The 26,649-nt window shown below is 46.0% G+C and overlaps 8 protein-coding genes across 8 annotated transcripts; 4 read left to right on the top strand and 4 right to left on the bottom strand.

The window, feature by feature from the left end:
- Positions 1–5,700: 5,700 nt before the first annotated feature.
- On the top strand, positions 5,701–6,321 carry DFL_001575 (uncharacterized protein; the record flags this gene model as incomplete). The annotated part of the gene is made up of 1 exon (XM_067630212.1): positions 5,701–6,321. One exon carries the CDS (start codon positions 5,701–5,703, stop codon positions 6,319–6,321), a length of 621 nt encoding a protein of 206 aa, XP_067492878.1.
- A 2,880-nt stretch (positions 6,322–9,201) lies between these two features.
- DFL_001574 (uncharacterized protein) lies at positions 9,202–9,654 on the top strand (the record flags this gene model as incomplete). The annotated part of the gene is made up of 1 exon (XM_067630211.1): positions 9,202–9,654. One exon carries the CDS (start codon positions 9,202–9,204, stop codon positions 9,652–9,654), a length of 453 nt encoding a protein of 150 aa, XP_067492877.1.
- Positions 9,655–10,166: 512 nt separating this feature from the next.
- On the bottom strand, positions 10,167–12,554 carry DFL_001573 (uncharacterized protein; the record flags this gene model as incomplete). The annotated part of the gene is made up of 6 exons (XM_067630210.1): positions 10,167–10,336; positions 10,395–11,342; positions 11,396–12,032; positions 12,090–12,319; positions 12,378–12,462; positions 12,525–12,554. 6 exons carry the CDS (start codon positions 12,552–12,554, stop codon positions 10,167–10,169), a joined length of 2,100 nt encoding a protein of 699 aa, XP_067492876.1.
- Positions 12,555–13,988: 1,434 nt separating this feature from the next.
- Positions 13,989–15,726, top strand: DFL_001572 (uncharacterized protein; the record flags this gene model as incomplete). The annotated part of the gene is made up of 5 exons (XM_067630209.1): positions 13,989–14,098; positions 14,174–14,234; positions 14,307–15,245; positions 15,466–15,482; positions 15,582–15,726. The coding sequence occupies 5 exons, from the start codon at positions 13,989–13,991 to the stop codon at positions 15,724–15,726; spliced, it is 1,272 nt and encodes a 423-aa protein (XP_067492875.1).
- An 825-nt stretch (positions 15,727–16,551) lies between these two features.
- On the top strand, positions 16,552–16,989 carry DFL_001571 (uncharacterized protein; the record flags this gene model as incomplete). The annotated part of the gene is made up of 3 exons (XM_067630208.1): positions 16,552–16,692; positions 16,769–16,857; positions 16,917–16,989. The coding sequence occupies 3 exons, from the start codon at positions 16,552–16,554 to the stop codon at positions 16,987–16,989; spliced, it is 303 nt and encodes a 100-aa protein (XP_067492874.1).
- A 404-nt stretch (positions 16,990–17,393) lies between these two features.
- DFL_001570 (uncharacterized protein) lies at positions 17,394–17,891 on the bottom strand (the record flags this gene model as incomplete). The annotated part of the gene is made up of 1 exon (XM_067630207.1): positions 17,394–17,891. One exon carries the CDS (start codon positions 17,889–17,891, stop codon positions 17,394–17,396), a length of 498 nt encoding a protein of 165 aa, XP_067492873.1.
- Positions 17,892–20,107: 2,216 nt separating this feature from the next.
- Positions 20,108–22,571, bottom strand: DFL_001569 (uncharacterized protein; the record flags this gene model as incomplete). Its single annotated transcript, XM_067630205.1, has 3 exons — positions 20,108–21,649; positions 21,744–21,806; positions 22,557–22,571. The coding sequence occupies 3 exons, from the start codon at positions 22,569–22,571 to the stop codon at positions 20,108–20,110; spliced, it is 1,620 nt and encodes a 539-aa protein (XP_067492872.1).
- A 2,195-nt stretch (positions 22,572–24,766) lies between these two features.
- On the bottom strand, positions 24,767–25,879 carry DFL_001568 (uncharacterized protein; the record flags this gene model as incomplete). Its single annotated transcript, XM_067630204.1, has 2 exons — positions 24,767–25,108; positions 25,172–25,879. The coding sequence occupies 2 exons, from the start codon at positions 25,877–25,879 to the stop codon at positions 24,767–24,769; spliced, it is 1,050 nt and encodes a 349-aa protein (XP_067492871.1).
- Positions 25,880–26,649: the final 770 nt, after the last annotated feature.

Below are 26,649 nucleotides of genomic sequence, written 5' to 3'. Positions count from 1 at the left end.
CTGGGTTTTCTTCCCACACTCAGGCTTCATATATACTACCGAAGGTTGATTACTTCAAATGACATGACGTTTTTGGGTTAACAGGAGTAAATCTCCAAAATAACTGCTAGCCCTCGTTTGCCTGTGAGCGAGAGATGCGTTGCACTGTCTCAACATGGCAATTCTTTTCAGCCAGCATGAAAACTATCCCCTCTTGGGAAAATGTCGCTGGGGGAGTTTTTGGTAATCTATTTTAATTATATATGGCAGCATGGTAGGGCCGGGGCTCTTGATGCGATAGGTTGTGCATGCAGGTCCGAGGTTGATTCGGGTTCGGATTAAAAATATATCATCTAGGGAGCTCATGACCTGTTGGAGCACTCGGTCTCCCATGAAGAATATAGAATCATGGAAGCGAGTCTTTACTAAGCTCCAAACCCGCTATCGAATTCTAAGAAACCCTTTGACCGATATTCCCCGAAGATCGTAAATATACGCGTGGCAAGGTAGATCTTCCAGATCGATACTCCATAGACTTCGGCGAATCCCACTCATAGGGCCAAGACGAAGGTAGAGTGTCCCCATTTAACTAGGCGAAAGACTCAGAAGGGCCCGGGGATACTACATATATGCAGTTTGAATGCGTAGTAGTGTCTTATAGCAGAACCGCATCCCGATGTTTTATAAAGCTACCATATAGCTCATTAATTCAATATAGTCATGCGTGGTGATATCTCTATATCGTCTCGCCCTGATACCTCACTTTGATAGAGAATCGTAATGCGCTGGCGACGCGAAGCCTGCCGTAAGTGACCCAATCTCTAAAATACACTTGTGAGAGGTAATTGGTATAGAAGGACCCGGCGTGTTGCTCCTCAGCTACCCGACGAACGGTTCGTTGTGGACTCTCTTACGTGGAGCAGCCATACTTGACGCGCGCTGGGGGATCCCCCATTGACGGCCGGCATCTTGTTGGTTCGGTGGCATTGTGGGGTGTACCGGTGGCGGGATAACCTATGGCTGCTAAACATGTGCTATTGGGTTCTCTTGATGTCTTTCGGAACCATCAATTTTTATATATTTCCCATCATCGAGGATTTGTGTAGCGATGAGCAACGGTAAGAGTAGTGCGTATACCATGCGGAGTGATGTTCACGAAGGGTATTGTAATTATGTACTTATATTCTAGCCCACCAGTTGATGAACCCTTGAAACATTGAAGTTCTATGTGTTCAGGATACAGATACGCCTGTAAGAAGACAAGCCCCTAGCCCCAGGGCCAATTATCTTGGTAGTTAGATCATTTGCTGGCGATATTGTGGATATATGTTCGATAAGATATCTGTGATTGTTGAGAGAACATGCAGACGGAGAATTCTTCTATGATCCGACTTGCTCGATTGTAATATTTAATATATATTGTAGTTCTGGTGATATATGTGTGGTATTGAAGACCAGGATTCCCGCTCGACATTGCTCGCTCAACAACGTCATACCTCGTGGCCTCGAATGACTTCTGCTGTTCGGTTCTCCAGCGCCACCAACCAGCCACGGCATATAGCACCCTAGTGCGTCGCTATAAAATCTCCTGCAGCCATAACAATGCCGCTTTTGCTCCCACCCGTATGGTAAATAAGATTTGCCTCTCTTCAATTTTTGATGCTGTCCTCGGAAGCTGTACGTATCATCGTAGTAACTATAGGACAGGCCAGAATTCCACCGGAGAATCCACCATCCGTCGCCCGTTTCCCTCTGAACTATCCATCATCAACGTCACCGAAAGTCTTTCTTTGGCATTCGGGTCCATGCATGCCACCGAGTATGCCGCCATAGACGGGAACATTTCTGATAAACCATAGACAGCTGTACACGGGTAGCTCCGAGGGCAACTTTCATAGAAGAGCCTCCGGCAGTAGCGTAGACGATTCTCGCCTCTATATCTCTGCCCTATGAGACATCTAAAGACGAGGAATTTAACAGCCGTATTATATTATCGAATTATCTTTGTGTGGCGGAGGGTATTACCTCACTATACGTTGGGGCGTTCAAACCTATCCCTAGGTTTGTTGGAAAGCATGCAAGAGGAAAAACACAATCTGATAGATTTCTTCGTTTAGGAAGAAAGAGACATCATCAAAATCTGGGCGAAAGAGGCGATGGCCATCTGTGGGAAAGTTGGCCCCTTGTCGGTAACCTTGATGCCATGCGGGGCGTGGAAAAGGGACGATCGGACAACTTAAGAGTCTCCTGCTCATCGGAATGATGACCTCAGTCCCGTTGCGGATTGTATAGATGCGGGACGGTTGGCGGCTGAGAAGCGCCTGATGTGGTAGATTATATATATGAGAAGTGAATTGCGCTGAGTAGCGGTTGATTATATGGGTAATATGGTATTAATTGGAGTATCTACATCTGTTATGTTCGAAGCAATATAGCCTACTGAACATAGCAGATCGATGAACTCGATGATGTAATAGGAATTTTAATAGAAGCGAGGACATAAAGCGTGGGCGAGCCAGTCGCAGAACGGTACCGAGACTAGTCGCAGAAATATTAACGTCGTTCATAGGAAATCTGTTGCTCTGGGGTTCATGGGTCGATGTCTTGGGTGCGGTTATTCGCATATCATGCGCGTTTCAGATAGGATCAGCTACTTAATCCTTGGTCCCGGAGGATATCATTCGTTTGCCGTTCCTTACTGGCTCGCTCGGAGGTGGAACAAAAGTCGTTAATTAAGCACCTCTGGCCGGTGCTGAGTGATGACGACGACGACATAGTTTCCTTAGCTGGAGGCGTGACTAGGCTAGTCGTGCCGAACATGACTGATGAAACGGTACAGACAGATGCGTAAAGTAGCCAGCTCCATTATAGAAGTTTGTATCACTTTCGGCGTCTGAGACGAAGTTAAGTCTTGGATTCTATGATGTTACCCTGGGATCGCGACTCATATCCTGTGGGGCGGTATGTGAACTTACCACATTGTCGATGACATTTTTCGCGAATTTGGTGGATTGTATGTATATTTATATAGGTAATATTCGGGAAGGTCATGATTTATATGTAGACCAGGTGTAATTTCACGACCGAATTTGCAAGCTAAACCATCCCAGTTGCGGTAAACGGCGCCCTCTTTCTGTGGCCTCTTCCAATCCATCGGGATTGATTTCAAAGTCTCGGCATTTAGGGTTCCTGTGAATGCTGTCGTCTTATCCACGTGAATGGCGGAATTGCCATGGATCGGCTAAAGAAGCAAATTTATGAAGCCTTGCTTCTGCAGTAGAAAAAGCAGCTTGCGGTTATGGGCGTGGCCTTGAAGTTAGGAAGACATGCAAATGCATCGCTTTTTCGCCGCCTCTGGAGCAAGTATATAACTATAATATTTGGTACTAAGACGTGAGACCCTCGGTTTTACAGAGGCCCGGATGCTCCTATATATAACGTAAGGTCCTATTGCCGAAATCTGAAGTATCTCCTAAACTGCTGTTTGGAGGTTGGAGGTTGACTGGCTTCAGATATGGTGAGGAGCTTGTAAATCGAGAGGAGAGAAAACCCCGGTATCACCAAATCTCTTGATACCCCCCTTTTTGATTTTGAGAGGGTGTGATATCTCTTGCTTCAGCTGCTGGAAAAGACACAATATATTAGCCTTGCTAATTTAACATACCGAGAGGTTCGAGAGAGTCTGGTCAGTAGAGGGGCCATACGAAGCACTTGATGCTTTCGGAAATGCCGCTATGGCAGCATCGATAGCTTGTGGAGCTGTCAAAGTATTCCCCTCTAAGTAGTCTGGCACCAGCTTTCTTTAATCGACCAAGCCAATGAGTGTTTCACCCTATATTGATTTGGCTGCTTTCGTAGATACCCCACGCTCGCCAGACTAGGATATCCCGTGTTTGCGGGTAGTTCCGTTTAAGTTGACATGGGGAAGGTTGAGAACTCATGATGTCATATTTGAAGTGGGGTTATAGTGGTTGGTAACGTTTCTCTATTTCTTCTGGTAGGTTTTGTCCTGGTCAGGACATTGTCTGTAGCAGCATGAAGCCTCATGCGGATACGAGAAGCTGTCAGATGACGCGTTATGGATGGTGGTTGTAGGTTGTGGAAGGGAATGGAAATGGAAATAGGGAGGTTGATGTTTGTTGAAAGTTCTGGAGCTGGTGTTGGGAGAGAATGAACTAGCACAGCATAGAAATGTCTACATGTCCACACGTCTACGCTTAACCTCGAGACTAACTTCTAGCGCTAGCATGGAAATGCTGAGTTGGGAAAACGCCAAAACCGACGGCTACACTAAAACCACGTACCGCCTTTGTCTCCAAAATGGCATATTGCACGGCATGGCCAATTGAATTGTGCCTTCTTCATCATGTAAGGTAAGTCGCTCAGATAACGCAAGCTGCACTGGCGCTTTGTCGCCTCAACTAGCCTTGAAGCCTCGAAACGAATAATCGCAGGCCCAATCTGCAGGAACTCGCATCCGCTGCAAAAGTGGCACGATTAGTGTGCTCCTTCGAGCTGCTTGTTCGGATGATTCGGCAGCTAGGAGGGGAACTCTAACCCGTCACAGTACGGAGTAAGTGTATCTGCCAGCCTACAGTTGCCCTTGTGTAGCACCAAGTGCACCACCGAATACATCGTATGCATCTAGGCATAGATTAGAGCAAACCGTTGACGACGACTTTGCAGGTATGTCCAGCAAAAGTCGCCACGGAATACAGGCATAACATATTCAAAAAGCCCTCGCCCTGCTCAATCTCTCTGAGACCAATAGAGCGGTGGCCGTTTCGAGTGTCTGTGTTCCCAGGTTCGGTTCTTAAAGTGGAGAACTGACCCTTGCAGTTAGCCCTCCCTTGGCAGTACCACAAAAGTTTGGGCGCCCAGAAGCCCTTCGGTCATCATGCATGATGCAAGCAATCCAAACACGTTTTCTCCCAGGACTGTTTGTGGGGTTTCGTCGACGAGCGAGTATTAGCCACGGACAGCTAGTACTTTCCAAGTCCCGTCAGCCGGTTGTCACTCAAGCCAAGGGTTCCTGGGAGGCAGAGACAGGAGAAGCGACTAGACAGCTTCAGGAACCGAATTTGGCGATCTGGTCAAAGACGTCGTTGGTTGGAAAAATCCGCTTGCTTCATCAAAAGTGCCAGTCATGCTACCATGCCTGTACCCATACCAAAGTATGTTCGAGCGGCGTTACCTCGAACTCGTCCGCATCGTGTGAAGGATCTACCCCTCGCTAGCTCGCGGCAGACAATGCGGATATAAAAAGCGTCTACGCAATTGCCTCCCACGCGAAAGATCGACCATCCATCCAAACGAGAGGGATAGAAGAAAAGAAAAAACAACAGAACCCTGTCAATCCACCCCCACTGCCCGTGCGTCCCTCTGCGCTGTCCGAGAGCCTACCGGGGCCCTCTGGATTTGGTGATCTGGCAGGGTATTTCGTTTCGAAGGGAAATCCTTTAAAGAGCGCCGCTGTTTGCGAAGATTTTGGACATTTCCCCTCCTCACCTTCAGCTTCACTGTCTAGGCTGACCATTACTCTCTCTCTTATGTAAATCTCTCGTAAAATCACATCACCTTTTTAAGCTTTAATTTTTGAGTTTTTAAGCTTTACAAGAATCGCATAAACAACACCTCCAAGCTCCACCAAGCTTCCTTTTAGCTTTCTTAAGCTACAGTATTGACTCACCCAAACATCCTCTCCCACAAACCACCGACAAGATGCCATTCGAATCTACCACCCCGTTCATTCGTCAGGGGACATTTAAGGACCCTGTCTTCGAGGAGGCTATGTCTGTCCGTGTCGAGGTCTTTGTCAACGAACAAGGCGTCCCCGCCGAAAACGAGAGGGACGACTTCGACGAAGACTCAATCCATTGGGTAACCTATGCTTCAATCCCGTCTGTATCAAGCAACAGCAATCACGACAGGCATGCTGTCGATGGAATCTCCCCCGAAAATGAACTGAGCCAAAACCGGACACCAGTCGGTACAATTCGTCTTATCCCTCCCACCATCTCTAAGAAATCATATGTTCTTCTCGGTAGATTGGCCGTTTTAAAGCCGTTTCGAAAGTTAGGGTTGGCAAGATTGTTGGTCGAAGAGGCGCTTCGGTACGCTGCCAAAGAAGGATCGGCAGGTGGGTTCGATTTACCAGGGGAAGGAATAAAATGGGATGGAAAATGTTATGTCCACGCCCAGATAAACGTTCAGGGTTGGTGGGCTAATAATGGGTTCTACCGAGACGATGATGCGGGAGAATGGGATGAGGAAGGGATCGTGCATGTAGGTATGTGGAGGGATGTAACGTTTGAGCGACGGAGGAGCATCATCAACCTCTAAGTTAATGTTGGTTCCCTATGACCTGCTGATTACAGCATAACTGCAGCAGGGTCGTAGTTTAACAAACTACACCGCGGAGATACGGTAAACATCCTACCGACTGGCTAAGATGTGATCGGAAGACGGAATTGTATATGGAAATTTTGAAAAAAGACGGCGTTGGGTCTTTATGGAAAGGAAAAAAGCATTTGCGCTGTTGTACTTTAACTTTTTTTTTTTACAACTTTGGCATGGCATCGGCGTCAAGAATGACGTTTATGAAGATAAAAGCAAAATTAAAGGAGGTGCTCCGGATAAATGAATTGAAGAGCTAGTATACACGTACTACAGTAGTAGGTGGAGCTTCTAGAATGCTATGGCGATTCCCCGCAATAAGCGTGATACTGCCAACGCTCTAAGGCGCCATCCCGTTTGTGTTATAATCTCATGAAATTCACCCCACAAAGTATGCGACTGAACGATGTTACATGACGAAACCGCGCGACTGTGGCTGAATATATGATGTTTCCAATTATATATACTAAATCTCATCTTTATTTCTGAAGTTAACTTAAATGCCTGTAGTTGTATGGTATCATGTCCCCATATGCTGCAAGCTCAAAAAACCCGGGGCTAGGTCTTCCGTTATAACGTTACCGGTACGACCTGGTATTGTTCTCGCGTTACCAGCCTAGCGTCATAACTCTTTAGTGTACTTTTTCTTCTGTAGTTCGAGTTTGTTGTCCCGTGGATGAATAATAAATTTCTCCCCCATTTCCATGCTCTCGTCCGTACATGAATCTGCGAGATTTGCATTGCCCCAGTACTTGAGCATCATAGCAGCAGTGAGGCGAAGCTCCATCATTGCCAAATATTGACCGGGGAAAACTGTTGAAGGATATGAGTTGGAAATGTATAATTTTGATGTGTATATGGGATATCAGAACTGTTAAAATACTTCTGGACGCTCCACCGAGGAAACATTGGCCGAGGAGACGTCCATTCTCAGGGACAACTCGAGGCAGTCCAATCTGTGCCGGTGCCCAAAGTCGAAGTACCTCCTGTAATAGCATTCCCAGGCAGGGCAGCTCTTGAAGCTTTTCGTCTGTAATTCCGTCATCGCCATCGCCCTCGGTCCATCCAAACGTCTTTAACTCCGCTATTAACATCAGGATTTCGAAACAGAATCCATGCGAGCTATGTTCCCGTAATTGTAACAGTATCGGTCCTAACAATGATGAACACTGTCAGTTCATTCCTTAAATCTGTCATATTTAATCTGTATTTGGCGCTAGGGTTATCTATATCATCAAGGAGAGTTGAAAATAGACTCGGACGTGGATTTCCATCCTTGCAGTCCTGAACTTCACGTATGAGGTCCGCAAGCGCTTTGGTACCGTAGCCGGATAACTGGTCTTCAGCCCCACAAAACCATTGAATGGTAGGGTGGGGGATGAAGGAAAGGAACCGGCTGATATATTTAAAGTAGGGAATATGGGCCTGCATCCCGGCTACTAGGATAAAATTGATGCAGTTCCGAATGAGTGGGTTCTCCTACGAAATAAAGATTTAATAGCGGCCATAACCTCTTCCTATCGCCAAACTATATCGAGAAATACCAAGCTCATAGTGGTTTACGGAAGAGTTTCAAGATCGGCTCCTCAAGGAGTCTAGGCGCGGGATAAGGCACGGGGTAGAAAACCTGGATACTCAGGTAGTTATCATACTTGCAGCTTCATTTTCAACCATCCCAAGTTTGAGTTGAAAACGCGCTACCGAACGCTCTTCGCCTAAATTTATATTTTTGGGGGGTCTGCGATAGGGAGTAGGTTCTCGAATCTCATAGCATTGAGGAACCTGAACCTTTTTTTTTAAATACATCATTTGGGGAATGTATCTTCTTAGCAGAATCGAGGTCGGCGATCATAATGTTCGTAGGGGAAACCCGTAAATAAGGTCCTTTCGTATAAAAAAAGTTAGCCTTTGGTCATAAGTTTTGAGAAATCTTTCAAAATCCTCGCCGTACCGCATATGTAACCGATGGCAAGTATACATTGAGTTTCCTCTTAGGCATGTTACTACAAAGAAGATCGGAGGTATTGCCGCATACCATGGGCCTGGCGTTTTGGAAAGAGGCAAGAAATATAGTCGATATATTGCATCCGTAAGAAAATATAGTATTGTAGGCATCGCTGCGGCGACAGCTAACAGCTGAATGTCGATTTCGGAAGGGATGAAATTGAGGAGAATCATAGTGCCGGAGGTTCACATCAAACTATGGCACTTAAAAACAAAGGGAGCCCTAGCTTACAGAGCCTTAGATAAGTGTCGGTAAAAGCAGTATATTGATATTAAGATCGATATTCTGGATGAGATGTAGCTATTTGGAACGAATAAATTGGAAAACAGATCTAAGTTATCTAAAGAACTCAGATTGATAAGGGCAGCAAAGGTGGGAATTTCGAGATTGTAAGATATCACCTTTTGATATTCTGCATTCCGATCGATGTCATCTACATATGACTGTACATGTATCGGTACCGGACGCATGCCGGCTGATTGTCGCTGTGAACGATACCAGTTTTTTCATCCGATGTACCAGCTAAGTCTTCGTACTGAGAAACACGGATCCCATAAGCAGCACTACCAACGGAAGAATCTGACCTAAGTTGGTTAATTCTTCATTTACAATTTCGGATATCGGGCAATCGCTGGCGAGATCGACGTCGAAACCGAGACACGATATTGTTGTACAAAAATACAACGCTCTAAAATACAACATATCTCAACTCATAATTCTGTTCCCGAGACTAAATTCCGTTGCTTAACATTAATTGAACGAACGTCACTGGCTTCAAGGCGATATTTTTGCTAGGCCATTGTGAAATATGGCCGGGCTCAATGCAGAAACCGTCAGTTGATTCGACATCTCATCCAAGGCTAAGTTTAAGTTCCAATGCTTTCGGTTTAAACCGGCCTGCAGCCCCACCAGTAGGACGAAGACAACTGCGATTAGCAAATCTTGCCCACGAGCCACCGCCTGCTGTAGCAGAGGAACAGGTGCAACCGCAGTTATTAAATCAACCAGAGGTGGCCACCATCGACACAGCAGAAGAAATGCCGGCGCAAGTATCAGCCCCACTCCTTGAGACTGACGAGCCCGTCGACGTAATCGAACCGGTGGTACTTGAACCAGAGGAGGAGAAGGTCCAGACCGTCAACGAGATTTCTCAAGAAGTTGTTCACAACGAGAGGGAGTGGAGTGTTGTCGGCCCGCGTGTTCGAGGTGGAAGACGAAGGCAAGGGGCCCAAACCAATCAAGCTCCAGCAACTCAGGAGAGGATAGCCCAATAGCAAGAGTCGACACGTTCCTCACGAAATCGCGCCAGTGGGGCCTAATGGTCAAGGCGGCAGGCAAAATTATAGCCATGTCCTGGAGGAGGGCTAAAGTTTACAGTGCTGCATGGGTTAACTTTGGGCGGTGACGGACTCGAGAAGAATACGCATATAAACTTCTGGAACTATTTGTAGGTTAGAAAAAAAATGTGATGGTTTAACCTTGATTCTCTAACCTCCCGTCCACTAAGAATAAATGATCGTATAAAGTATCCTACACGAAGGGTAATAATAAGAAAAGCGCAGAAGCAGTATAAAAGCAGACTAGGAGCGCAAGTAAAGAGAAGAGCTAAGCAATGATGATGATAAAAGGGAGATGCAAGAATAATAAGAAAAGTAGAGTATAAACAATTATGTCGGAAAGGTATACCACCTGATGGCAATCCTCTCCGTCGCCCCAGTGCTTTTTCCTTGGTGTACACAATCTCAAACTAACAAAATAAAACGTCTCACTTCATACACCGTTTTATTTATTCTTCGTCGGTGTCGGTATCAGTGTCAGTCGCACTGCCCTCATCTTCCTCACCATCGGTATCGCTCTCATCATCCTCGTCAGAGTCGTCATCGTGATGGTGGCTATGGTATGCTGATGGCTTAACTTTTTGACCACGGGCAGATGCCATAACACCGGCGATCGAATCTAAAAATTCAATTAGCATCATCTTCACTAAGTAGGGTCGAAGGGGATTAAACCATACCTTCATCAGGCTCACTGATCTCGTCTTCGTCCCGACCACTAAACATACCAGGCTCATCGACTTTCAAAACAATGCTAGCCTTGTAGTCCGTGCCGAGATACGAATCGCAGACCAAATGCATCTGGAAATGAACCTCGCCACCGTTCGGTGGAGCTGCGAATTGCAACTTGAAAGTCTGAACCTGGAAATTGTCTGCCTTCTTTGGGAATTCCAGAATTGTCATTGGGGCGATAATCATGCGGCCAGCTCGGCGGTCTGCAAGGAAGAGATGCCATTTGGGAAGTGTGGCGGCGGGGAAGAACGGGGCGTGTGTGAGGGTTGGTAGTGTGGTTTCGGTATCGGTAACAGGGGTAGATTTTTCAACTTCGTTGGTTGGAATGGGAGATTTTTCAGAGGCATTGGTTTGAGTCTTAGGCTTTGATGGGGCTCTACCAATCAAGGCATCAACATCGTCTTCTGCCGGGTCTTCATCTTCGAGGTCCTTGGGATCAACCGGTGGGGGCTTTACACCAGCGGGAACAACGCGGACCTTGAGAACAAGTTGGCAGATGGCGTTAGGGGTAACGACTTTGTCTCCCTGGACCTTGAAGAATGCCTTTTCAACATGTAGGATTGGGATCTTCTGAGCGACGGAGATGACTTCCTTGTACTGCTCTTCTGTAAGGCCGTCCTTTCCAATGCAAAGTCGTCTTCGCTTTTCATCGGAGAGTGACATGAAACGTTGGATTGTCCAGTGGTCCTTGGCACCGAATTCCTCTATCTTTTCACAAAGTTCTTCAGTGAAGTAGGGGAGTTGTAGGAGGGGGGAACCGCCGGGTTGGATAGCCTGAACAAGATTCTGGTTGATGCGCATAGCGCTGAGGATGGGCTTCGTAATAGAGTAGGCGAGGGCAATAGAAAGGAGGGAGTTGTTCCACGAGACGGCCTCTTGAACAATATCGAGTTTTTCTAAAAAGCGGTTAGGCAAAATGTCACACCACGAAGGTTTGAGTTTAACATACCAGCATCCAATTTTGCGTCCTCGAACTTTGTTCTTGTCATGTACGCCCAGAGTAAACCGTATGTCTTTCGTTTCCATCCGTCCATCTTCTCAAGAGCCTTCATGACACCAATTGGGACCTTGCTCTTGATAGCAGACTCGATGACATGCTCTTGGCCCTCGAAGTTCTTTTCGTCCTTCTTAAATTTCTCCAAACCACCAGCACTAAGAACTTCAATGGCCTTCTTCTCATCGCAATCTTCCTCGAAGGCCTTGAACAACCGTCCAGCTGTTTCCATCAAAACACCATCCCTAGTATACTTCTTGGTACCATACCACCACTTGCCGACATAGTAAGGGAGAACCATTCCGAACATAACACCATAGAAAGCGAGGACCCAGTATTTCGATCCATCAGCGATCGTCCATTGTGGCAGAGCGATACCAATGCTGTAAGACTGCTTTCCATCGGGGTGCCCGTATTCTTGGTAGTTCTTACGAACTTCCTCGTCTGTCAGAGCCTTGTACGCCTTTGTAATCTCGACCCAACGTTCATTGGCGGCTTCCATGGTGTCATTGCCTTCGAGCTTAACTTTGTCCGGGTGGAATTTAATGGATAATCTGCGGTAATGGGATTTGATAGCTTTCTCGGAGGCAGACTAAGAAATAAACCTGTTAGCGATATGCTATGAATCAGTTAAGCGGGTATACCATACCATAGAAATGCCCAAGATGCTATACGGGTCCCATATCTGGGGTGCGAGCGCCGAGGATGTGACTATGAGATAGATCATGTAGGAGAATAACGACCATCCTAACGATAGGAATATCATTCGCTTTATCCGTCGGGACTCTTTTCTCTTCTTTCGTTTGTGCTGTTCAATATGGTCATAATCGGCGGGTTTGAATGAGGATTCAATGCGAGGGTTGTTTTGCAGTCCGATCTCTAACTATCCTGTCAGCAGCAAATTCGACCACCCACACCGCCTGTAAGAGCAACGTACGTTTGCTAGGAGCAAAGGTGGAGTATGTGACCGGAGCGAGAGTTAGGAATAACATTGTGGCGACGAAGTAAGGGAAGAATTGCCCCTGTGTGGAGAGTTAGTATGGTTCACAAGATTCAGCACCCGAGGCGAGGAGCGGATTCTGACCTGCTCGTCATAGTTGTAGTCCGTCGACATCTTGACGACGCTTCTAGGAGAGCGATGGCTTATTCAGCCAAGTCTCCGATCTGTCTATGGGTGGTGGTGACTGGTCGTGTGGGTATGAAGATGTATGGTGGGGTTGGCGATGTTGTTGGTCTCGAGAGCTATTTGCGATACCTGTTGATCTGTTAGGAGTCGTTGCAGAAGGGCGGAGTGATAAGAATCGAAAGAACAAAACTTCGAAGGCCACAACGAATGAACGAAAAGGACGGGGTATCGAATCTAAACAGCAAAAAACAGCGACTTACAAAGACAATCGTAAAGACTAACTTTCGAGATGAAATGTGGCGGGAGAAGAAGATGGAACGATTTCTTTGAGAACACCGTTTTAGTTTTTGATGAAAGTAGCCTGCAGGCCCCGGTCAGTTGTGCCTCTGTTGGAAGAGGTCACTTTGTCCTTTCTCGAGAATGCGGGCAAACCTGCCGGGTTCGGACTGTGCGTTGTCGATGTGGTCAGAATGCGTTGCGTGGTTCGATGCACCTCGCGGAAGTCTCCAGGTTTCCAGACTCCGAACGAGATGTCTGGTAGTCATTTCTACGATTAATGGATTATAAATATCTCCTAAAGGAGGATATACAAAGATTGCATAGATTATCCCATAATGGTCTCAGAAACAGCTATCCAAGTCATGGTGCTTCTGGAAACCATCATTCTGGATATGAGGAGTATCGATTAACGATATTCTTTGAGCCTCAAGGATAACAGCCACATCCTGCGGCACAGTAGACCCGCAATTATCATGATTAGAATCCAACATTGCATTGGAGACTCAAAAGCGTCTAGAACATGTATAGATACTTGATATACAAGTCGTGAAACCCCTATTCTCGTTTGTACTCTTCGACGGTACTGCCCTCTGTCGCTGATGTTACTACTACTCCACTCTATTTCCTCCGATCCATTCGCTGCCAAATCAATCGTATGCAAGGGGACGTCATAAGCGATTCGATCCAGGAACAAGTCCCACAAACCCGTTCAGGTTTCACCAAAAACCAGTTGAAGATGCTGTAAAATGAGGCAAAAGCAGGTACTCGTTCCAGGAATTTCATAGGGCATGACGAAGCCTCTGTCCACACGTAGCCACGGCTGGTGTTCCAATCGTCAAGCCTCAACCGCCCTACATAAGTGGCGATGGCAACATCCTTCAAGGTAGTTTTGTATATAACATTTTGAGGCTTCCCGATACAACTTCTCTAAATTCTGAATTTCCCTTAGTGCTGGTATCGTTCGTGAAATTCCTTCGGATGCTCGACTTTCATTTTTCAGGAGATATATAATCACACCCAATATCGATTCTTTCGAGGGCCCACAGCTACATGGATTCTGTTTTTAAACCTAATTCCTACTCTGATTGAATCGGGAGATATATCACCCTCTACTTTTCCCTTTCGGGAGCAAGCCTGTCGAACATGGCTCCCAAATCTCCAACATTAACAACACTTTTACAACTCTTCTACGCCTGCGGTTTCATTCGATATGCGGCTTCGCAAACCGCTACCACGCCTGATTTCAAAATACCGTGAGTATATATGGGCCACTTGACCTACTTTAATGTGGTGAACTTTCCTATCAATCATATAACGTCATTTTCTAGGCCCATCTCAGACAATCGAACGATATCGATCGTGAATAACTGTAGCTTCCCTGTCTATCCCGTAAGCATCGAACCACACATGATCACTATCCTAGTTCAATCCCACTTACTAAATTTTCTTTCAACCGTATAGGCCGTTTTAACAACAAATGGCACCGGTCCATATACCACAGGTTTCTACCTTCCCAGCAAACAAAGTCGTAACATCTGGGTCGGCTGGGACTGGTCCGGTCGCGTATGGGCTCGTACAAACTGCACCTTCTACTTCGCAAATGCAACCACATCCGCCAAAATCCGCGACGTAGTAGACGATTTCACCATACCAGACGGTCAAAAGCTCGCCGGAAACTGCCTAACCGGCGACTGTGGCTCCGCTATCGAATGTCAACTTTCAGGACTGGCCCCGACAACTCTTGCGGAGTTTACAATGACAGGATGGATGCAACAGACGTTTTATGATATTTCGTTGGTTGATGGGTATGATCTGGACATGAAGATTACACCGTTTCATGATAGTCCTGAGAAACCGCGGGTCAATAATACACCCATCTGTGTCGCTTCGACTACACTTTCTTCACCATTATCAGGTACAGACCTCTACCAAAACACCCTTAACGAATCATTCACCTTCAACAACATCCACCGCTGGTGTCCACGCCAAAATTTACTTTTTGCCTCCCAGAAAGGCAAACAATCCGTCTTCCCCTATCCTGACGACAATGATCCAACTATTGGTGGAGGGTGGACACCATGTCTGTCAGCATGCGCATATACCCAAAGTGAATGGGACTGTTGTACGGGCAAGCATGATAAAGCTGAGGCCTGTGGGCCGAATCTGTATAGTAACCGGGCAAAGCAGGTCTGCGGAGATGCATACAATTATGCCTACGATGACTATTTGAGTACGTTTGCGGTACCTAGTGTGAAAGGAGAGGGGTTTGAAGTTATGTTTTGTCCGGGTGGTGTCAGTACAAATATTTTAAAGACTTTGTTGGGCAGTAGGAATAGCAGTGGGCTAGAAGGGCCGGGGAGAGGGTTGTGGGTATCTGTAGCCGTTATTTTGGGGCTTTTGGTAAGTGGGTGGTGAGCACCGGATTGCTCGCAATCGGATACCTCTTTCGATTTTGGCTTTGGCTTGGTTCCGTCCTGTGGATTTGAAGCCTTTCTTGCGTTTCTTCACATGTTGCATTGCTTGTGTAATTATCGCTGGCGATAGCATGAGATTTTGAAGTTTCGTTGGTTTTACACTTCGATTTGATACCACGAATTCTATATACAAATTTCTTTTCTAGTCGTCCTCTAGACCTCTGTAAGTTTTTGTACGAGTGAAAGATTATAACGTAAACGTATTGAGGCAAGAAAGTCAAATACATTAAAAACGACTTGACTAACGGTGACGGGAAACCAGTCTCCCGGATCAGTATGTTAGCCTCTCGGTGCACCTTGCAGGCGCAAAGTTCCCTTCCCTTCCGTTAGCTGGCACGGTCTTGGCTCTCGTAACACAGCCCATCATCGCCAAGACTGTTGCCCGTCCACCAGCACATGAACAATAGCATCATATATGAAAAAGATTGGCCGTTGCATAGCAAGATATCTTGCGGCCTAACTACCTTTTAGATAAATTGGTATTTACCCGCAAATGTGACATGGGTAGAAGATCTGACAGAACCCTTGATATCATGACATGTCATCCGGGTGCATTCTCTGCAACGTGATTGTGCGACAATCCGATGCTTGCTCTGGAGCTCCAAAGTTTTCTGGATTGCTGGTTGGTAGATGTTTGACGGATTAATGATCCGTAGATATCGTCATTTACTTTCATGCGACATAAGATCTTATAAAACCCAGGGCCAGTCGGCGTCCCCATCGAGGTTTTTCGCTATGGCCTACCTATCACTCTTCAATCTTACCCTCAGAATCTGACCTCTGACTTGAAGCAGTGTCTCCATTTCAGTTAAACCAAGATAACATTAAAACCTCGACATTTGCTTGTAACATAGACCCAGGTTATCAACCAGCCGCACCGATCCCGACTTCACGGCCCCCGCTCTCAAGAGCCGAAAGACAGAGACAATAGTTTGATCAAGCTTTTGCCGGCGAATTTATTGTGTCATAGCATACCAACCTCAAGTCAGCCCTATTCGTAGGCAAAATTGATTAAAAAGCGACGGTAATAGGCAAAAGGGACCAGACGGCCGAAATTTGAAGGATATAAAGGGAGCGATAGAAACAGTTTTGAAGTTGGCTGATTTTAAGTTATCAGTTTTCTTGCTTGCATCTTTAAGGGCCTTTAGTGCACCGTGCGCTGAGACAGTCAGGACATCCAAATCATACTAATCTTCGACACCTTGACATAAAATAAAATAAATTTTATAAAAATGCAAATATCAAGACTTTCCATCATTACTCTTCTCCTCGCCTCCTTTTCTACAGCAATTAGCCTAGAAGAGACAGTTGAGGCTCGCGATACCGTCCTCGCGAAAACCGCCGGCGAAGCTATTCAGAAGCGAAACCTTGAGGTGGGTAAAACATTCTAAGGATTTAAGCTTAAATTCACCCGCGTGTGGAACAAAGCTAATGAGTTGCGATCTAAAGGTTCGAACGCCGGACCCCAAGAGAGTGGGGGGTAGTGGCGGCGGCGGGGAGGGTGATGATGATGACGATGACGACGACGAAAATGCTGCGTATGTTAAAGAGTTCTTGATTTTTTACCGAGGCTTTTACTAATTGATGTGGACGATAGGGCATCTATTCATTTCAATCTGGCACTCGTAGCTGGTGCTGGTGCTGCCGCTGTCGCTGCAATGATGCTTTAACCGAAGGGCCAACCGGAACCTTCGAACTTTCACGATTTGAGAAGGAAAAAATATTAATTATTTCTGCGATTATTTTGTTACGAATGACACTTTGAGATGTCCTTTACCAGAGTTGGTGTGTTTCTCTTCATGATTTTTTACGGTTATCCTTTTCTTATGCTCTATAGCAACATTTCGAGTCATTTTTGATCTTGCTGGTATTTGGGTCCATTATAATATATGTTACGTATAATATTTCAAACATAGGATATTGAGCAATTCCAGGCACTACATTAGAATTGCTCATATTCTTCCTTGACATTGTCATCATAATACTCTTCATCGTCCTCCTTTTTGAATCCCTCCTCCATACCCTCCATTTTGTTGCTGGCCTGTCCCAACATTCATACCCGCGAGCATTTGTGCTAACGTCGATCCCCAGTATTGGGGCCGGTAACTGGGGTGTTGCCGGCGCCGGTTAATATACGTCCGCCCCCTGGTGCCCTAAGTAGCTCTGTCAATTCGTTTAGATAGTTATCGGTGATGCCTCCCAGATCTCCCTCTTCCGCAAATCCTGGAAATTGCGCCATTAGATTCGGCATCCTGAGATATTCCATATAGTCATTTGTTCGAGTACTGTAGTCCGCGGGTATTGGGTTAATTAATAGGGTACCGGGTGGTACCTCTAGAAAACCAGTTTCCCCTTCTGGAGGCATATAATCAGCACGAGGGCTCGTGTTCAATTCATTGGGATTCGGTATTTGTTCGTCCGAACGAAGACTTTCACCGGAGTAGTCTTCTTGTTCGATTCGAATGTTGATTTGTTGGGTTTGTTGGGTTTGTTGGGTTTGGTAGGGCTTGTCTGGTGGTTTCCGTACATTTAAATATTTGCTGTTGATTTCCGGGGTTACCAACTTAAACATTTGCTAATAATTTCAACCGGCCATTTGCTGCTGGCCTCCAAGATTGTTAAATATTGGATTGGGGCCTCATATATTCATATTTGAATTCATATATCCGTTCATACCGGTGCCCGCATATCGATTCGAATTCCCAAAGTAACTGTTGAACCAGTTAGACGCACTTTGTGCGAGCCCTTGCCGTTGTGTCATCGTCCTCATCACCTCCAGCTGACCTGCCACTTGACGTGCCTGTATCTGTGACAGTGCCCATCTCTCTCTGAGTTCTTGCTCGTTGAGTGCTTCCATTTGTGCCTTTTTCAATTGTTCCCTTTGCATTTGCTGGAACTCCGCTGGGTCAAAATTTAGCAGATACCGTACGATCTACTTGATGGTTATGCGCATTTCGCTCGCTAGTTGGAATAGTCCAAGGAAGATGGTATCTGGTAGTTTACGTAAATGCTCGACTAGAGATTCTTCCGTAAGACCCAGTTTTAACCAATAATTTCGTAGTTCCAGTAGCTCTCACGAATTGGGGTCGTCGTAGGCTAGGCTGCCTGTTTGTTCCTGATTGGATATTGGTATTACTTTGTTACTGTCCCTGCTGTCCCCGCCTCTGCGCTTGCTCCTGCGCTTGCCGTTGTAGTTCGTGATATGCATCTTGCTGTACCTTCCATTCCTTTTCCAAATCCTTCCTTTTTGTCGTATTTGGACTATCCCCCTGCCGGGCTGGACGGGAGGTGTGCGTGGATTCCCCGCTCGATTTCTACCTTGATTGTATACTGGATTGCTTCTTCGTACTTCATTCCCTAGAGGTGGTAGCACCGGTCCGGTTCGTCCAACCATGCTCTCACGAAATCGGTTCCTATCAATGAACTGGACATCACCTTCGACGTCGCCATTATTAGAATCCGAGGCTTGGTTCTCTGACTGCCCCAACGGTACCAGCGGCGCATCCGCCGGCTCTTGGTCATCTTGATAGGCCCGGTTAGTTGCCCTGGCCAGTACCATGTCACCCTACACCCCCCTCGATTTCACAACATCCAGATGGGTCATCATTCTAGTCCCATAATCATCCCAATTAACATCCATCCTAGGCAGTGTCCGTCTATTCCCCGAAATCAACTCTTCCATCGAAACAGCATTCTTAAGCACAAGATACGAATCCTGTAATTGTCCCGTCTGTGAATCCCCCTATGAGCACGGCCACTCCACCCTGCGGAATTTGCCCTGGCCATAATTTATCCCCATCTACCAATTCCCCAACTATGGACCCCTAAGATCGGAAGAAATCCTTCCCCCCCATCCTAAACTCCCCTCCGTTATTGTATCAAACAGTAGTGCCTGTGCCGTATCAACCATATCATACCAATGAACGATATAGCGCGGCATACCACTACACCTCTCACCCCCAGAACCCAATGTATCTAACAGGCCGTGCCCACTGTCTTTCAAAGGTTTGCTGGGCAAATTGGTAGGTTTGCAAACCGGTGACAGGATCGACTTTGCCATCGCCGCCAACGGCGATTAGGGGTGTACAGGGTTGACGGCTTGCAAGAACTTTCATCCCCTGGAAGTCGGCTACTGATGTTGGAGGGTTGCCATCGCGGATGATGTTGTAGGACCAGGCATAGGCCAGGGGGACCTGGAGGGTGGCGAGAAATGAAATGGTATATATCATCACTTCGCTGTTACTACGCCCCCAGCTGTATATGTGGATTGTCCTGTGTGCTAACAGTTTTGTACCACCTGTCAGATATCAGGGCGAGTCGCACGTGGATCTGGGCTTACAGAAACCGCAGATAATAATTTGCGCAGATTTCGGAAACGGATACCAATAAGGTCACTAGTCAGCGCCACCGATGGCTAAGAAAACTCCAAAAAAAAAATACTATTCCAATCCTGGGAAAAAATAAAATGTAGAATACACTCTTCCGCTACCATAGCAGACGCGAGGGGGATATAAACGAAGGACCAACAACTCCGCATAACTCGGAATAACGCAAAAAGACAAAAAAAAGGTCTGGGCCATAAGTATATACAAGAACGGTATAAATTAATGAAAAGAAAAGCACCCAAAGGATATCGTAGGCATCATAAAGAATGCCCAGAACCAAAAAGACAATAGTAGTAACTTAAGCCGTCTCCATCCCCAAAGGATATCAAAGCCCAAATGCCAATATTCGCCAAATAGAAAGAACAATAACGAGTCCTGGGAATCATAAAAAAAAGGTGTACGCCTAGAAGAACATCGAGCCTCCGTTCTCTGCTAGCTCGAACTCACACCCCAATCCAGCCTTTTCTCCTAGCCTCTTTAAATTCGCTAGAATACTTTGTCTAACATCTTTATCGTCGTCGAAATCGTCTTTAATGTGAATGATAACAATCTTCAATCCTTTAAGAGGCAGTAATGTATCAGATTGACCTCCCGCATTGCTCACCATTGAAATTGGTGACACGTTCTGGGTGGAAGCAGAAGTATATTCTGGCTGATCGTCGTCATCCTCTCTTCTCCTCTTCCCGCCGGATGACCGCCGGCGGATACCGGTATTTGATGACGTAGCCAGGCCCTCAACATCCGTAGGTGACCTTGGTACATCGCTTTCGCAATCTGAATTGTACTGGCTCAAAGGCTGTAGGTAATCTGCGTCGAACGGATCGACTTGCAAAAGTGACTGCGGGCGTTCGGCGTAACCGCCATTGGTTCTCCGCCTTTTAGGCGTCGAATAACGTCTCGCCTCTCGTTCTTTCTGCAGTAGCACCTTGCTTGCAAGAACTTGCAACTCCTCGACAATATGTCTGGGTGTCAAGTGTCCGTACAAAAACTCATCTTTCTGATGAATATCGTAGCTAGACTCGATAAATATCGCTTCCAACACGCCGCTGTGTATCTTCTCCGCTGCGTAATTCCAAATATACACGTTTCTCCTCGGTTCCGAGATCGACACACTATCAGGCTCTACGTCCCCAAATATCATAATCTCTTTGGATGTATAGTCATCTCTGATGAAGAAGCAAGATGAATCATACACGCATTTCTTTTGCCAAGTAGCAGAGCGGAAAGTTGATGGTTTGAACACGCATTTCTGCGGTCCTCCGTTATCCGTCGCTATCATCGCCGCGTCACTACCGCGGTGGGTATGTTTATGCATACAATGCCCGTGAGACACAGGCCAGGCTTGCACTGACAGACCTTCGACAATTTTGCGGTACTCAATCTTGCCATCAGCAACGGAGGCATCCACGAGACGCTGATAAGTGAGAAAGCCAACGCCATCATTTTCGTCGGTAAGATTCGGCCAGATTATATCGTTAAAGACGTGGAGCTTTAAGGCTTCAATCGTGGGAGGTAAGGCTGCGATTATCTTTTTTGCGTTGTGCGGGAGCATGCCTGCCGTGTTGATTACGAGGCCCGAAATGTGATCAAGGTGTGGGTGGGTAATACAGTAACCCCCGACGAGTTCGCGAAAGATGTGAGCGGCATTGGCACGTGGTGTTTTGAAAGGCAGGTTGCAACCTTGGAAGTGTGAGGGAGGATTCGAGGCATTTGTATTTACGGTGAGGTCGCGGTGTTGGATTGACGAGACTCGGCGTTTAGTGGAGTTGGGGGTTGTTGGAGTGGTAGGATGTTGAGGAGACGATGTGTTCTCGAGGATACGAATGATCGAAGCGAGATGGCTACCGGCGTCGACGGCGAGGATGGAGCCAGGCGACCAGTCAGTGGCGGTGGATCTGACGAGGAAGCCGGTGACACCTTCCTCGCTGGGTCCTCCTCCAGCTCCCTATAATATCAACAGTTAGCAGGAGTAACTCGGGAATGCACATATAGAAGGTATGCGCGTGTGACGATGACGACGATAGGATGTGGGAACATACCAGAGTAATGACCTGGAAAGCTGGAGGACTGGTAAGGTTCGCCAGCTTGACGGGAATTTTGGGCTATCGGGGATCCACTTTGATAAGATGGCGTCCTAATGTCGACAGATGCACGACTTGGGGTATGTTCAGGCTGAAAGACCGATCCGATTGGGGAATAGAGATGTGGCCTGGACTTTTGAACGGTTCGGCTTCCTTCTCTGGCTACCAACAAAACCCGCTCCGACGGATGCAAGGTATGGAATGGAATCAAGACAACAGTAGTTTTCCCTCGAGTTTGGAATAAGGGATATCGATACGAATTAAATAGGCCCGGTCACCGTCCAGGAATAATAAAATACTGTTGAAATGGGCGGAAAATTCTTCATCGGGTGGCAGCGGTGAGGGGCGTCATCAGCCAGGGTTTGCTCTCAATCTTGCAGCAAACAATGCAGCAGTTTTGGCAGCGGTCTGGCAGTGGCAGCGGTGGCAGCAAGCACCCGCAGTATGGAGTTTGGTCGTGTCCTCCTAGCACCTGCGTAATCCCGCTGCTGCCCAGACCTCGAACAAATGCGCTTTGTCCTGACCCACGTGAGGCTCTTTCTGTGGAATGGAATCTTGATCCTGCGTTACGTTCGAGGAGAAGTCGACTGAAGTTGTTCGATTCGGAAGTTTTTTCCCGGCTGTGACACAGATCTAGCAGATGAGTCGTCTATGCACAGACAACAGGCGAGATATGTAGAAGCAAAGCATGCCCTGGCTATCGATCTGGTGGGCAGTCAGATCCTTGAGAGAATAGTTAAGGAGGCGAAGCAACTGGGGGAGTTTACGTACTAGGATAGGGATCATTGGTGGTTGAAGTTGATGCATAACAAGCGCTTAGCTAGATTGGGGGTCTCGGGCTGGTTCTTTCCGCTTTCGGCTACCTTGATGTCAAGATGCAACAGGCCCCAACGCAGCTTTCTCGAGAGAGGTCTCTTTGTTGTCTTTTCCGCCCTCGTTTTCATGTTCTTTAAGACTCGAAAAAAAAGAAAAGTATCAATTATCTTATACTTTGAAAGTTCATTCATCATGTTTACTTCCTATAATGAAAAGGGAAGATGAGATATAAACTACAAGTTATAAGAACATAAGTAACGCATACGAAGTCTCGCAGTCTGATCCCATCCGACTATCTGCACAACATCGACGTCCCTTCCTAGCCTCCTCACCACATGATTCTCAAACTGCCAGATACTCCTGCCGAAATATTCTACACCCTTCCATATAACCTTCTTGAGCTGGGTGAGATACGAAGCAAGAATTTTAGTCGCATCCCTATATACCTCCTTCTCCCCTTCTTCCGGCACTTCCTCTTCTTCTTCTACTACCATCCTAGGGCTGCCCGGACTACTATCCAGATTCGGATTTATAATCATCTTGCGATGCATGGAAGTTTTTGGATATCTCTGATTACATTGCAATATTCGATTTCCAATACCTCAAGGTTTTCGAGGCTAGATAAATTCACAGCAATCTATGCCGCCCAGGAATTCTAATCAGCTACTTATTCATCTAAGATGAGGGGAACTCTAAGGAGAATAGTCTCACCTTCTGCACATCATCCATTGCTTCATATTAGCCACTAAATTTCGCCGCAATAGTCCAATTCTATTTCTTTCGCATCATCATCTTGTGCTCAGCGCTGAAGTTACTATGTATTGGCATGATTCTTTGCGAAACACACCATTCCCTTAGATTATGGTTGTTCTTCAAGCGAACAAGCTACGATATCGAGAGTATCGGCAAAATTAAAATGACAGACGTGATCAGAGGGATTTAATTTAGAAAGCTTTGAAAGCGCCGAAACCAAGGGTGATATGTGGTAGAACGCCATGTACGCAGCAGGGTAGGTCAAAAGTTCGAGCTCCCTTGGTCTTATTATTGTCTACCGTGATCCTGACAACTCGTCCTCTGCGTGGTAGGCAACGTAAGAACGGGCGGTTACGTAATCATAGTAAAACTGCGTCGCTTTAATTGTGAACACTCTAGATAGAGGTAGATGTTCCGAGACAAGGCTTGACATACGAGATGATATTTACCGAACATGAACAGCCGCGTTATCTCTTGAGTAAATTTGTGTAAGATTATTATATTGATTCCAATCCATTGGAAATTCTATTTGCACCTTGCGGTGTAGGAGTTCGGTGCATATTACGCTCAGCCGCCGGTTTATTCGAGCGAAGCGGGCGTAATATTCTCTCTCTAATGACGGAGATTCGAGGATCTGAAAAATCAGTTCGTTCGGAAAGTCAAGAAACTTGGCCTTGATCTCTTCGATTTCAGGTGTAGCCATTGTAGCAGAGAACTCGAGAGGGAATGGTAAATTGCAAATTCGAAGTTTAAAGGTTCATTTTTATGTTATGTTTCTCAAATTACGACGGAAAGAGTTTGAACAAAGTAGATGACAGAATGCATTTTCTATGTTAGAAATTGATGTTGACAAAATTAGACCCTATGTGACCGTTATCTATAACCAGAAGGTCCCCTCCACGTGGGATCAGTAAGCAATAAAAATAAAGCGTCAATCGGCACAAATGTTATGGCAGACGCACAAATGCTTGGCATCAGATGCACCAGACTAAGGGATTGATCCATCAGGTATATCAACTAAAATCCCTTAGGGTAGATGATTCCTAACCCCGAGATAATGACGTTCTTCTGTGACCTGGACTTCCAGAGCAAAGCCGCCGGCTGGCCGTTCGAAACCCTCGAGGACTACTCTTGGCCATCAGCAGTTCTGGAGGTCCAAGTATGATGTCAGGATGCATGGATCAAAAGAAAGCTCCCTCCTAGGTATTCTAGACATTAAATGCATACAATGCCCTATTTCTAACTTGGAGATTGGAGTAATTCTTTATCTCAATTTCATAAAGATGTTAGCATGGAGCACTGCCGTTGATTATATGCAATTAGGAGTTAAGAATATCCTCTTTGAGGAGGGAATGTTAATATTCTGTGTCTAATATATATATATTACAAGCATTGAATTCGCTATTGAGACGTTACCGAGCTAGGATATATCCCTCCTTTATATACATTGCCGGCTCTGGCAGAGATGGTGTTATCTTGTCAAGCACTGTTGTTCCCTTCGATCGAACAAATGATACGATGGGTATCGACATCTTGCTGTGGGTCGGATATTTGAGAGTGCATTGTGTAGTAAGCTTCTGATAGCCCAGGGTCCAATGCACACGATTGAGTCTTTCGAAGTTGTTCTTTAGAAGGCTAAACTTTTCACATATCGGTAAAAGTTCTTCGTCATTATATTCGCGAGCTTCAGGCCATTGTGGGTCCCATATACTAAGCTCCTCAAGGCTTTGGAATGATGGTAAGTTTTCGGAGAGCTAAAGGAGTCATTTCATCAGCTTGCGATTGCATAAAGTACCTGGCTTCAAAAGAAAACTTACAACATTGAAGTCCATGTTCATAATATCGCAAGGAAATTTTAGTTTCTTAGCCTTGCCTAGACTACTCTTCCCAATAGACCGCATCGTACCCGCAGTGGGAAAATTATGTGCATGAATTTCGACAGTCCGAAGCTTCGGAAACGACCATATCTTAACTGGCGATGGACTACCCCCTTTGTCGTCGCTAATGCCGTCTATCAAGAGTGGATCTGTCTCGTCCAATTTCGAGTAATTTGCAAAAAGCTTAAATACGGTGACTTCATTCGTTGCACCCTCAAATACCTCCATTAACTGATGGAAGTACTCATACCCCATCTCTGACGGTTCGAATCTCCTTCCCAATATTATCGTCAAACTACTAAGTTTCGAGAAGAACCCTTTCGATAGTATATTCTGAACGCTCGCCATATCGGCTGGCATCTCGTATCTGACATCGGGCAACGATGCGAGTCGGTGCCTTAAAGTCAAGTCTTCAAGAGTAGGTTTCGAGACTAGGATACTGGCTACAACTCGGAGATACCCAGTCCATGATATAGCAGCTCGTTCGTCGAATTCTATACTTCGTAGGTTTTGAAAGGGTTGGAATAGACTGATAAACGGATCTCCATTGTCTAAAGGTCCATAATAACGAGTTATGACACCCATTTCCTTGTAGTATTGGTAACCCCCAGGACTGACATCTCTCTTGAGTCCGAATTTAATTGGCATTAATTTGCTTAAGTAATGTAGGGACTCTGTAATAGCTTACCGAACGAGCCCTGCTCTCTTTTGGAAGGAATTGATATGAGGATCCGGCGGTGGCCCCAATCCGAGCATCATCGAAAGACCACTGATAACCGGCTCCAATAAAATCTCCACCAGGAGCCCAAACCCACTAGCTAACCCCACCGAACAAATTGGATTAAACGGTGCAATCCAATTGAACCGTCGATATAAACTTGGATACACAATTCTCTGAAACTGGCTACAAGTCGCAGCAAAACACACCCGATCCCAAGGTGTAAGAACACCGTCTTCAATAATTTGTAAAATGATTTCGATAGGCAGTGAAGCTAAAAGATTCGTCCCGAGAGGAGGCTTCCGTCTAAACCTAGCCAGGTCTGGTCGTAGTCCCATTTCGGTAGATGGTGAGGTTAATCCCGGTCGAAGTGTTGTCAGAAAAGGTCCGTGGAACAAAATCCGTGTAGCACGATCATGGTGAACAATAAGAAGGTCCAAAAGGCTTTATAATTTAAAAGTAAGAGACTAGACAAGATTGCTAAATAAAACATACCGATACCCGTGGAAATAAGGGACAGAATGGGCTTAGGAACTATTACTTGCGGCGCTCAGATATATATATATATATACATATCAGAACTAGAAATATTTACATATTGTTGTCTGTTAGAGCTTACACTTCTCTTGTCAAGGGAATTACTTCAGCTTCCGGGTCAGGGTCGAACGGGAAACGTTGAAAGGGCCCACGCCAAGCCGGA

The sequence above is a fragment of the Arthrobotrys flagrans genome, assembly GCF_004000055.1.
Source record: "Arthrobotrys flagrans strain CBS H-5679 chromosome Unknown unitig_3, whole genome shotgun sequence".
Lineage (NCBI taxonomy): Eukaryota > Fungi > Ascomycota > Orbiliomycetes > Orbiliales > Orbiliaceae > Arthrobotrys > Arthrobotrys flagrans.
This window is presented reverse-complemented; position numbering and strand designations above follow the sequence as displayed.